The 12,854-nt window shown below is 48.5% G+C and overlaps 1 protein-coding gene across 1 annotated transcript in view; it reads right to left on the bottom strand.

Annotated features, from left to right (window-relative positions):
• The window catches only part of Pccb (propionyl-CoA carboxylase subunit beta), a 47,727-nt gene that overhangs the window by 5,365 nt on the left and 29,508 nt on the right, over nt 1-12,854 (bottom strand). The window contains exons 8-10 of the mRNA XM_005367799.2: nt 11,236-11,356; nt 9,704-9,785; nt 3,948-4,071 (exon numbers count right to left, since the gene is read on the bottom strand). Coding sequence (XP_005367856.2) covers nt 3,948-4,071; nt 9,704-9,785; nt 11,236-11,356 — 327 coding nt within the window. The remainder of the gene's footprint in view (nt 1-3,947; nt 4,072-9,703; nt 9,786-11,235; nt 11,357-12,854) is intronic.

The raw sequence follows: 12,854 nt of genomic DNA, 5'->3' as shown, positions 1-12,854 counted from the left end.
ATGTGCACAATCTCCAGCATGTGTATCACGGTTTCCACTATAACTACATGTGTTTACAATGGGCACAATCTCCAGCATGTGTATCACGGTTTCCATTATAACTACATGCGTTTACAATGTGTATAATCTCCAGCTTGAAGCACAAGCCTGCTCTCCCTGGTTCTGGAGGACACAGAGCCGACTCTATTTACAGCTGTGTGAGTCCGCTCTCAGCTGGCTCGGCTGCTGGATGGACATGGTTTAGGACTCAGCCAGTTTGGGGAGCGGCGAGGAAGAGTTCTCAGATACACAGACCAAAGGCAGCAGCGGGCAGCCGTTCAGACCCATGGGGAGGGAAGGTGCCTGCCACCAAGCCTGACCCTCAGTTCCCTGTGGTGGGAGGAGAGACGTGACCCCCACAGATTGTCCTCTGACTTCCACACACGTGCACCACCACATACGAGAAACTGCAGCAAAACATTTCAAGACTGTCGTTGAGCCTGACCAAGCGATCAGAGTTGCCTGGGAGGAAAAAGCCGAGGAAAGGGGTTCCCTCATGAGCTCATGAACTCATCAGTAGCTGTGTGTGCAGGGAATTTAGGAAGCACCTGCAGGTCTAGACCCAGAAACACAATAAGAGGCCTGAGAAAATGAGAAAATACCCAAATGTCTATACATTAGAAAAATATGGAATGAACAATGGGAATCAGGGCAACAATGCAAACACAACGAGGAAAGCAGGGAGGACAAGCTATAAAAAACAACCTAAAAGATTCTGGAGCGGAGAGTCACAGGAGTGAAGAGGAAGTCTTCTAGAGGGTTCGGTTCAGCAGGACACCTGAGCCGGCGGAAGAACGGGCTGCAGACGGAACAACTGAAAACCTCACACACCTCACAGACCCGTAAGGTAACAGGGAAGTCCTCCAGCGGACACAGCACACCAGGAGCGGGGTCCCGCCGAGAGAAAAGCCTAAGATTTGTACAAGTATCCGAAAACTACCCAGATTTGATATGATATGAAACTACAAAAAACAGAAACTCTAAATTCAAGCAGGATAAATTCAGACATTTGGACTGAGAGATTGCAGAGAAACACTGGAGGACCAAGACAACCCTCAAGAGACAAGACTCCTGTGCACAACGGGTCTTCGATTAGATTGTCAAGTGCTATTTCTGCAGACGTGGTGGAGGCCAGATAACGTCATATATTTTAAATGCAGAATGAAGAACACTAATAATTCTGTACCCACAGTGCTTCAAAGGGGAAGGAAAACTGAAAAGCGGCGACATTCCAGGATAAACAGGAGGCTACAGAGTTCACTACCCTAGACCAGTGGTCCTCAACCTGTGGGTCGTGACCCCCTTGGGGGTTGAACCACCCTCTCACTGGGGTGCTAAGACCATTCTGCATATCAGATATTTACATTATGATTCCAACAGTAGCGAAATTACAGCTCTGAAGTAGCAACAAAAATGAGTTTATGGTTGAGAATCACCACAGCAGGAGGAACTGGAGTAAGGGGTAGTAGCATTAGGAAAGCTAAGAACCCCTTCTGCATTAGGTCCTTCACAAGTGCTCTGGGCAGGGAGGGAGGAGACCAAGCACCACACAACAATCTGAAGAACAGAGACCTGCAGCACAGGGAGCCTACAGCGGCAAACAGCCAGGGTCATAGCTGTCCAGTTTGGAACTCTACCTTTTCTTCCCATCATCACTTTAAAAACAAACGAAGCCCAGACACGCCTGATGGTGAGTGTCAGGGATGAACTTTACCGCTTCTCTACGATCTTGTCGATAAGATGAATGCAGAGAGAATACTACCTCACTCACTCATGACAGCTGCCATTCCAAACGTCAAAACCAAAGACACCAGAAAAAGACAACCACAGATTGGCATCTCTCACCAACACACAAAAAAGCCAACAATACACTGTGAAAGACAGCAGTGAGTGAGAAGGATGATATATCACAACAAGATGAAATGTAACTCAGGGAAACAAGTCTGGTCCAGCCACTGGAAAGAGGTAATATCATAATCTGTCAAATTACAGGCTAAAGAAAAAGCCATCCCCACATAAATAGATGCAGGGAAAGAATTTGACAATATCCAATGACCATTTAAGTTAAATAAAAGGGGAAAAGCCCCTAGCCTATTAGAAACAGAGAAAGTTTTACAAATTTTATAAAGAACATCTACCAACATCTTTTGGCCATCATCACATCCCGTGGGGAGCAATGGCTCTTCCAGAAAATCAGACCCAGCACAGACATGGCAGGCAGACACAACGGGGTGGAAGCCAGCCTCATCTACAAATGAGTTCAAAGTCAGCCAAGGCTGTTAGGGAGAACCCATTCAACTGCTTTTCCATATTCTAATACAGTGAGAAAATAAGGGACGGTGGTGGCAAACGCCTTTAATCCCAACACTTGGGAGGCAGAGGTAGGTAAATCTCTGTAAGTTCGAGGTCAGTCTGGTCTATGCAGTGAATTCCAGAACAGCCAGGGCTACACAGAGAAACCGTGTTTCAAACAACAATTATATAAAAAGCACGCACACAAAAGTACATTAACTTGAATAATGACAGCTGCAGCTCAGAACAGTGTCCATAGAAAGTATGAAAGTATGAACAAATGTGCACCCCCACCAAATACACACACACACAGTTTTTCCAGTTTACTTATATAAAGTCTGTTTAAAAAAATAGAACCCAAAAAACACAGTCAGCATATCCTTTCATGATAAAAAATACCCCAAATCTGGAAAGAGGGATAACTGGATTTCCACATGCTGAAGAACTAGGCTAAATTAATTCGCATTCAATCAAACCTCAGCATAGGGGCTAAAATCATATAATGCTTAGCGAAGACACAGGAACAACCCAAACATGGTGGTGCACACCTTTAACCTCAGCACTAGGTGCTGAGGAAGCAGAGACAGGTGGAGTTCTATGAGTTTGAGGCCAGCCAGGTACATACAGGGAAAGCCTGTCTGAAAGAAAGAGAAAGGGAAAAAGAAGATGGATGGATGGATGGATGAAGGAAGGAAGAAATGGAGGGAGGGAGGGAGGGAGGCAGGGAGGGAGGGAGGGAGGGAAGGAGGGAAGGAGGGAGAAAAGGAGGGAGGCATGGATGTAGGGAGAAATGGGGGAAGGAACAGACGGATGGTCAGACCAAAGGAAGTAGATAGGCAGGCAGGTGGGTAGGCAGGCAGGAAGACTCAAATGACCGAAAGCTGCAGCAGGAGCGGCTGGAGATTGCTGTCCGTAGGCACAGGTATGTGCCTAAGGTCTTGAAAGGTTTCGGGAGCATCAGTGATGTGGCCCACAGAGGATGGAATAAATGCTGGTGTTGTGTGGTATCTACTCCTGCTGCTGTTCCTGTTAAGGCAGGGTCTTGCCCGCAAGCCAGGCTGACCTTGAACTCAGGGTTCTCCTGCTTCACCCTGCCTGGTGTCCTGACTTCCACACCCAGCTGACAGTAACACTGATTTCTGTTTTCCAAACTAAGGAAGAACAGTGAAGAGAAGCAGTGTCCACCCTCAGTGTCCACCCTCGGTCCCCACCATGTGGCACAGCTAGGAGGAGATCCCCTCAGCCAGCTAGGACTCAGATCTGGCCCTGTCACCCGAGGGGAGAGATACTGTTCATGTCTCGGGTGCTGACTACTGCATGTGCAGTCAGTGACCAAGCCACTGGAGACACAAACAAGACACCAGTCCCCTCAACAAGGGAGAACAGAAAGCCACCCTCAAAATCACAGACCTGATCTGAGAAGGAAGAGGGTCTTGGAAACCTGAGACTGCTGTGAAAGGAGCTTTAGAAATACTCGATGCTAAGAGAAAGACACCGTCACCACACGCCTTGAGCTTCTTCCCTGGCCATGGAAGGGTTAAGGCACACAGACACCAAGAGTTCAAGCAGTCTTGGTGTCCAAACCCAATCAGGGGTTTCTGGGGCCCATGTCCTACCTGAGGCCACCTTGGGCTGGTTGCCGACAACTCCAACGGTCCTCCCATTCATTCTTGCAAAGCCAACAACAATGTTCTTTGCATAATTGGGCATGATCTCAAAAAACTCTCTCTCATCAATCACCTGTAGGAATAAATTTCCTCCTGAGCTCAGAACGATTGAGACAAAAATATTATAATAACTGCAGACAGCCTTACACAGAAAACAGACGGCCCAGCTCAGCACAGTTCTCTCTCCCTTGTAGCAGTGAGTAGGGTGGGGCCCTCTCACACAACACAACTTATTGTAAAAAAATTCTAAAATATAAATCTAGCATTCATTGTGGCAATTTGCATGAAAACAACTTCAAGCTTACATAAAAATGTTAAGGACAGCCAGGCGGTGATGATGCACACCTTTCAACAAAGCATCTGATCAGTCCAGCGAGGCAGATGGATCTCTGAGTTCGAGGCCAGCCTGGTCTACAGAGCGAATTCCAGGACAGCCAGGACTACACAGAGAAACCCTGCCTCGAAAAACCAACTAACCACCAAACACCATCAAGAATAGAACAATAGGACCGGAGACATGGCTCAGACGTTAAGAGCATCTGCTGCTCTTGCACGGGACCTGAGTTTGGTTCCCAGCACCCATGTTGGGCAGCTCACAACCAATTCAACTCCAGCTCCAGGGTATCCAAAACCTCTGGCCTCACGGACACTGCACTTATGTTACACACACACACACACACACACACACACACACACACACACACACACACTCTTCTCACTAGCATTTTCTTACCATTATTTCTCCCCACAATGGTCTGGTTTTCATACATGCAGATTGAGTTCCCTGAATCATTTAAGTCACAGACATGCTTTTTATCTGAGTCCCGTACTGCCTAAGCACACAGAAACTCCCTGACATAAGCGCAGTGACCTATGAAGCAGACAAGGACAGTGTGCGCAGCACTGACTGTCACTACACCACCGCACACTTGAGCAGCTGGCACGCTTAGCGACCCTGTCTCTGGTCCCTTTAACTTTCTCATGCATCAGTATTCAGCGTCCTCATAACATCTCTGAAGACAAAAGAGTAAGTTATCGGGTGGGGCTGCCTTCCTGCTCAGCTGTTTGATGACGTCATCTTTGGGATACCATGGTGATGTCTAAGTAGCTCACATCAAGTGGCAATGATGTCACTCTGTTCTATAATGGTGCAACCTGCTTGGGTTCTCTTCAACCAAGTCAATGGATTCTCTAATACAACCAATAAGCATTTCTCCTACTCTTTATCAAAACTTCATCAAAATTTTGGTGTCTAGTGCCAGGTGTGGTGACATACACCTTTAACCCCAGCACTTGGTAGGCAGAGGTAAGATCTCTGTGAGTTTGAGGCCAGCCAGGTCTACATGGTAAGATCAAAGACAGTAAGGATTATAGAGAGAGACTAGCTCAAGAAAAAAAAAATAACCAAAATTTACTCATTTAGGCTGGAAATATACCTCAGTGGTAGAGCACTTGTCCAGCGTGCACGAGTAAGTTTAATTTCCAGAACCAACAAATCAATACCATCCCCCCTCAGTCATTTTATGTTTAACTACATCAAAAGTTCATATAGTTTAATACTCTCTCTCTCTCCCATTCCTTTGACTGCATTCCCACATGATGGTTAATCTTTGCTGCTGGCATTTCAAGGCAAGGTTTCCTTCTTGGTGCTCCTGGCTGTGCTGGAACTTGCTCTGTGGACCAGGCTGGCCTCAAACTCAGAAATCTGCCAGCCACTGCCTCCTGAGTGCTGGGATTAAAGGCGTGTGCCACCACCGCCATGCACCACCACTGCCCAGCCCGTAGGATTAATCTTAACTGTCAACTTGGTTGGACTAATAAGCATCTATGAGATTAGCAAAACTCACAGCTGTGTTTGCAAAAGTGTCTGTAGAGCTACAGGTTTCAGTACTCTGAGTCCAGGAGCAGATGGATCTCCTCAGAGTACGACAGCATTGGTGATAGGGGTAAAGGTGGGAGATGAGGGGGAGATGAGGGGGGTCACTGGAGATGTGTCTTTCCGGAACCCTTCTATGCCCACCCACCCCGCCCACCTTGATGTGAGCCTGCTTCAGTTGCCAGCGCATTCTCCATGTAGTGGGCTGAGTTCCTGAAGCTGTGAGACTAAAGACATTTCCTTGCTTCTTCTCTCTCGGGGACTGCTCACAACTGCAGAGAGTCACTAACCCACCCACCCACCATCTGCTTTGAGTATTTCTGGCCCGAGTTTGCATGGGTGACAATTTCTTGTCTTTGATGTGGACGGCAACACAGTATTGACGCTTTCCGCACGTCTGGGAATTGTATCACTTCACTCCTGGCAATCACACCCCAGCCACCGGCTCATCCTTTCCACTCCTGTACATTATGTTCTGTGCATCTTGTGATTACAAACTGTGGTGTCTATGCTTTCACACTGTGGGCAATTCCTGAACCATTTTTCTTGGTCCTGTATGATGCCAACTTCCCCTACCAGCAGAGAAGGAGAGGAACTGCTTCCTGCAGGCTTCCCAAAGGATAGCATTCAAACTTCACTTCTGGTTAGTTTGACATGCAAGAAATAACGCAATGCAATTCATTTTATCAAGGCATGGTTCTCTAACTCAGGACATTGCTTGTTTCTGCAGGGTCTCTTGCTGGCCACCATGTACACCAGGGTGCCAGCCCCTGAGTCTCAAGAGACTCCCCTGAATCCACCTCCCATCTGGAGCATTAGATGGAATTAGACACCTGCTACATGTCCAGAAGAGGACAGCCCTGAGAATTCGAGTTCAGACTCTCACAGTCGAATGGCAAGAGAACCATTTAACCATTTAGCCGCCTCCCCAGAATTCCACCGTGATGACTGGTCTTGAACATTTTCTCATATACTTACAGGCCATTTTTGTCTTTTCGATGTTTCCATTTGTTCTTAGATGATTTTGCTATCCATTTTGGCCTTTCTTGATTTGTAGGAATTTGTGTCCTGATATCAACACTCTCAGATATGGAAATGTTTTCTCCCAGTCAAGTGCCCTTTGGCATTTATGCTTCTTCCCATGAACGGTGGAGTTAATGTTTTTGATCAGAAGTAGATATGAATCTCAATTCAAAAACACTTCTCTTCCTTCTAAGAGCACAGAGATCCACCTGTCTTTTGTGGAATGTTCCCATGGATCTACTGTTCATATGGAATTCTGAGCCATTTGTTTTCTATGTTGTTGTTTCCTTATAGACAAGCTCTCACTACATAGCCCAGGCTGGCCTGGGGCTTGGGCTTCTCCTGCCTCATCCTCCGAAGTGCTGAGATCACAGCCTCTGGGCCCACATTCAGCTGCCCCTCTCTTAGTCACATGATGTACAGTCTGTATCCTCCCATGAGGCCTCCAGTTGTCAGCATCTTTTAATTAAGAAAAGCAACCTTGCTCCTGGGCTCGGATCTATTTTTACCATCTGCTAAAACTCTCCTGGGTCTGTTTCCAGCTCTTGAGTTCCACTCCGCTGGTCTATTTACACGCCGGTCTCTCGCTGCTTTAGCACAGGCACGGCTCGTCCAGCAGAGCTTCTGCAGCTCATTCCCAGTGACGGGGAACGAGGAATGCACTTGTCTCCTTCTATGAACGTGTTTATTCAGACTGCCTTCAAACCATAAACTTAGGCAGAGCTGGCACTTCACACTGACCCATGCTAAGGAATGCATCTCCACTGCTTAAGTGTGCCCCTGATTCCCTTCTGCATCACCAGTTTCCCCAATTACCTGTAGTGGTGATATATTTGGGGTGTTTTCTGGGGAAGGGTTTCTATATTTTTAAGATGGGAACTAAATTTGCCAAGTCATTTCTCTCATTTTTAGTATTAAGATATATATTCTTCTGTTTAAACCACAGTCCAGAAGTTTTGATACCCAGTGTTTCCATTCGACGTTAGCATCCTATGAGTGATACACCTTTAATCCCAGCACCTGGGAGGCAGAGACAGGTGGATCTCTCTGAGTTTAACACCAGTCTGGTCTACAGAGTGAGTTCCAAGACAGTCATGGTGGTTATACAGAGTGCCCTGTCTCAAAAAAAAAAAAAAAAAAAACCAAAAAATAGAATTCTGCCATTTAGTTCATATCTTCCTCCAGGAACTGTTTAACAGATTTCTTTCCAGGTATTGGGGTAGCTTTTGTTTTAGGAGATAAGCATCTATAGTCTAGAGCAGTACTGTTTATAATTTTAAAATATTTTCCACTTGTTTTTATGTGTATGACTGTTCACTGGGCATATGTATGTATGCCATGTGTGTGCAGTGCCTGCAGAGGCCAGAAGAGGGTGCCATCGGCTCCCTTGGAGCTGGAGTTACATACGGCTGTGAGCTGTCATGTGAATGCTGTGACCAAAACCTGTGAACAGAACTGACAGTACACACAGACACAGCTACAGATGAAACGGGAAGGGACGTGGTCTGGGTGTTCCAGCAAGGGTTGCCTGATGACAGAAAGGCTAAGATCTGGTGGCAGTTCAGTTCACAGATCTTGATGTGTCAGTTGTCCCAACTGGATCCCTGGAGAGCTGCTGGTCTTCAGTCTGTCGAGATCCTGAAGAAGGTGGATTTAATACTGTTCACGGAAACAGGACAGATGAACTTGCCCGTGAGACTGAGGGGGTCAGGCAAAGGCAAAGTCCCCTTCTCCATGTCCTTCTCCATATCTGGACTGCACCAGAGGTGTGGCTGAGATTTAGGGTGAGTCTTTCTGCATCAATAATCTGATTAAGATGATCCCTCACAGGGCTTCCCGGCAGCGTGGGTTTTAACTGATTACAGATGCAGTCCCGTTGACAACCAAAATCATCCATCACAGCATCTCTGCAAAGTGTTCTTATGACATTTCTGTGTGTGTATGTACCACAGGGTGCATATGAAGGCCAGGCCACAACTTGTGGGAGCCAGCTCTCTTTTTACCAGGAGGTCCTGGGGTCATACTCAGGTCATCTTGGCAGCTGGTACCTTTACACCTGCTGAGCCACTGCAATGGCCAAATTATTTGTAATTTTTCTTTTATCAAATTTGATGTTTTTCTTTCCGCCCTCATTCAAAATCTTTTGTGAATATTCCCCTGTAGTTTATAGTAAAATTTATTGCCCAACAATACAGAACACAGCCATGAGTAGGGGTAGCCTGGCCATGCCTGCTGACTCCTGCAGGCTCCCGAAATAAGGAAAAAGACTCCAGGCCAGGCTGAGCCCACAGAACCATCGGCATTCCATCAAGAAAGAACTGCTGGTGAAACTCTGTGTGAGAGAGTGTGTGTGTGTGTGTGTGTGTGTGTGTGTGTGTGTGTGTGTGTGTGCGCGCGCGCGCGCGCGCGCGCATGTGCAGGAGACACCTGACACCTGCAAATGCCCCATAGAGCCCAACAGCTGCCTTCTCTGATCAAACCAAAACACGGCTGCATGAAGGAAGAGGCACCATGCATCCTAAGCCTCACACCCCCTACTCTCTAGGAAGACAAGGTCTCCGGACCAGAAGCACTGAACAGTAACACCCAACAAGGATCAACCCTGCCTCACTCCAAGTCAGAATATGGCACTAACTCTGTGCACCTCAGTGCCTTCCAAATCCCCTGAGCTCTGCTGGCCCAACCCTTAAGTCCATCTGAGTCCTCAAGATGTCATAGCCACGGAATGGTACCAGAACACCCTGCCTGGTCCCTGGCCACTGCATTTCCCACTTGTGCTGACGCTGAGAGAGGACAGGGTGCTTACTGAGTGTATGATGTCCAGCATGTCGTAGGCTTTGCTTGACTCCAAAGGGACGATGGTGTCCAGCTCAGGAACCAGGCGGTCACTGGAAAAGACACAAATGGAGTCAGCATAGAAACTACTGTCCTGCGGGAGCTGAGGAGGAAATGAGGGAAGCAAGACACAGCAACTGGTGATGTGTCCTCACTGGACGGTCACAGAAGTCACCTTGGTCGTCACACCGCCTCACAGAACCTGCCTACAATACCAACTCATGTGACTTAAAAATATATAGGAAAAATAAGATTACTCCTGCTTGTAGCTCTTCTGTTTGCCCTTCTGGAATGTTTCCTACACTGGAGACACAGCATGGGCTCTAAAAGGCACTGGAGATAACAGGGCAAAGCCTGGGAACCCCCCTCTGACTTCCTGCAGCATCTAGGACGGAAGAGCAAGGAGTCACAGTAGGAATGAAAATCCCCCACACACCCCAGGTAAACCAGCTACAGCCCCTTTAAGTAGCAAAGCCGCAGACCCCCTGGACAGAATGAGTCACCTGGGACCAAACCGTCACACCCTGACCTGTGGCTCTGTCCTCGGCAGGCGAGGAGAGCAAGTTAGAGCTTGTGCCCGCTTCACTGGAGAATCCAGCAGATCACACCCCTCAACCTCCTCTCTTCACCGGGCTCTGAGCCCTTCCTGCCCCATGTGGGCAGCTGGGATTACAGGGACTCCTCCCACCACCACCCCTACACATACCCCCTGCCACACACAAGAAGTGCACCCAAGTATAGGGTCTGACCTTGGCCAAATCACATGGCCCACACCAAGCCAACTTCCCAGAAAGCTCTGCTTTCCACTGAAAATGGAATCCGTACTTCTCATGGGTCACTTAAAGAGCTTCCCTGGTAGGCTACTCAGATCTGCGGGGACCTAGGCCACACCCTCCAAATAATGTCTCAAATTCTTCAAGAATACCAAACAGTATCTAAACAGTCTGAAAAGAGCAGCTTCCTTGCGACCCCTCCCTTCCTGTGGTCCCATGAGTTGTGAAGGCACAGTTTCAGGGCACTCAGGGCTCAGATGCCTGCTGTAGACCAGCTGGCCTCAAACTCAGATCTGCCTGCCTCAGCCTCCTAAGTGCTGGGACCAAAGGCATTTGTCACCACACCAGGCTTGGATCTTGGGTCACAGGTCTTTAAAAGGAGCTCAGCAAAGCTCTGGCCTAGGGCCAGAAGCAGATCCCACAACACAGACCCTAAGGCCGTGCTGCCCGACTCCCTTTGGCTGTTCCTTATCAAAGCCTAAAACCCTTCCATCTCCATTTTTGGACAACTCCAAAGGCTTAACAAACTTCTGCAGTCTCTTCCACCCCCAGAGCCAAAACCAAGGGAGTGAGGAAATCACCAAAGACTGCTCCTGGCCCCAGATGCCAGCAACCTCGCCACAGCTGGGACCTTGTTGGCATACTCTGCAGCCTGCTCCAAGCTGATCTGAGATCCTGTCAGGATAGAGATGCCAGAAGGCCAGAGACAAACAAGTCCGCCGCCACCCACCTTGGGTCATGACACTCGCGGACAGGAGCTGGGTCCTGGCTACTAAGGGGCAGGTAGTTGAAGAACTCACGTAGGTTACACAGGGCATCCACATCATTCTCGAAAGCTCTGTGGGCCACACCTGAAAGCACAAGGAGGACAGGAGGCCCAAGGACTGGTGGTCAGCTATAGGTGACAGATGAAGACGCTCGCGGGCTTCTCCAGCTTGGCAGACGCCAGCCACGCTGGCAGCTCTGTCTTCAGTCACCCTGAGTGTGACGCTCCTCTGCCAGCCCACACCCCACGTTCCCTGCTCTATGAGTAGTGGGACACTACTCTACACCAGCTCCCCCCAAGGCTGCTGACTGCCTCCTGCAGAAAGGTGCCTGGTGCACACGGGCTTGGACACAGAGGCAGGAAAGGGGAACACCCTGGCCCTGCCCAGGGGTCAAGCCATTGTCCTGGAAGCAGAGCCAGCACTCTCCCAGGCCCGCCTCCCCCAGGCCATCTGCTTCCACCACTGCCCCTTAATATCTCTGACCTCGAAGCAGCCAGAGGGAGATTTGTGTGTGAATCAGGATAGCAAGTCCCGCTTTGCAGCCAGTCACTCCTCTACCCTTTGGCCTTTGTATAAGCTACTGCCCATGCCTGGGGTGTTTCCCCCTCAATACCCACGGGGAACTTCTTCAAGGATATATTCACCCAGCACCCTCATTGTGAACACTACCCTTGCCCATGAGTAGAACCTCAACAGCCCTGTGTCTGGGGGTCCGTTCTTCTCCCACAGACTCCATGAGGTTCTTGTCTGTAAGCTTCATTGCCCGACTCCCTTCCTAGTAACTGCCATGTGGACAGGGTTGTGCTATCTCCACAGACACATTCCTAGCACCCAGCATGCTTCACACACAGACACTCGATGAACACCTGCTGAACGAGAAAGGGGTATTCTCAACAAGACTGAATTCTATTACTCAAAGAACATTTACAAACTGGCACAGCATTCTGGAAGTCAGTCTGGCAGAGCCTCAGAAAGATCAACACTATGCCACCCATACCTGGGCATGTGCCAGCAAGAAATAAAAATGTCACACAAATGTTTGCAAGAGGATATTATGTTATAAACACAAACATATATATGTTAGAAAACCCAGATGTCCATCAGCAGATAGACAGGACATGTTAGGGTTAGGGTTGGGGCTGGGGCTGGGGCTGGGGCTGGGCCTGGGCCTGGCTGTAATCTCCATCATGGCGGTGGGGTGGGAAGTGGGAGAGTGGTTGTGACGGTGGTGGTGGTGGTTGGTTGTGGAGAATAGTAGCCCACACCTGTGATCCCACCCCCCCCCCCAAAAAAAAAGGCTGAGGCAGGAGGCTTAAGAATTCAAGGCCAGCCTAAGCAACTTAGTGAAATCCTATCTCTAAAATAAATAACTTAATTAGCAGTCATACATCTCTATATTGGACAATCACTCCATTAAAAGGAATGAAGTATTGAGATGGGATACTACACAGACAAGCCTTTAAAAATGCATGGCAGGCCGGGCAATAGTGGCGCATGCCTTTAATCCCAGCACTCGGGAGGCAGAGGCAGGCGGATCTCTGTGAGTTCGAGACCAGCCTGGTCTACAGAGCTAGTTCTAGGA

The sequence above is a fragment of the Microtus ochrogaster genome, unplaced genomic scaffold, assembly GCF_000317375.1.
Source record: "Microtus ochrogaster isolate Prairie Vole_2 unplaced genomic scaffold, MicOch1.0 UNK24, whole genome shotgun sequence".
Classification (NCBI taxonomy): Eukaryota; Metazoa; Chordata; class Mammalia; order Rodentia; family Cricetidae; genus Microtus; species Microtus ochrogaster.
This window is presented reverse-complemented; position numbering and strand designations above follow the sequence as displayed.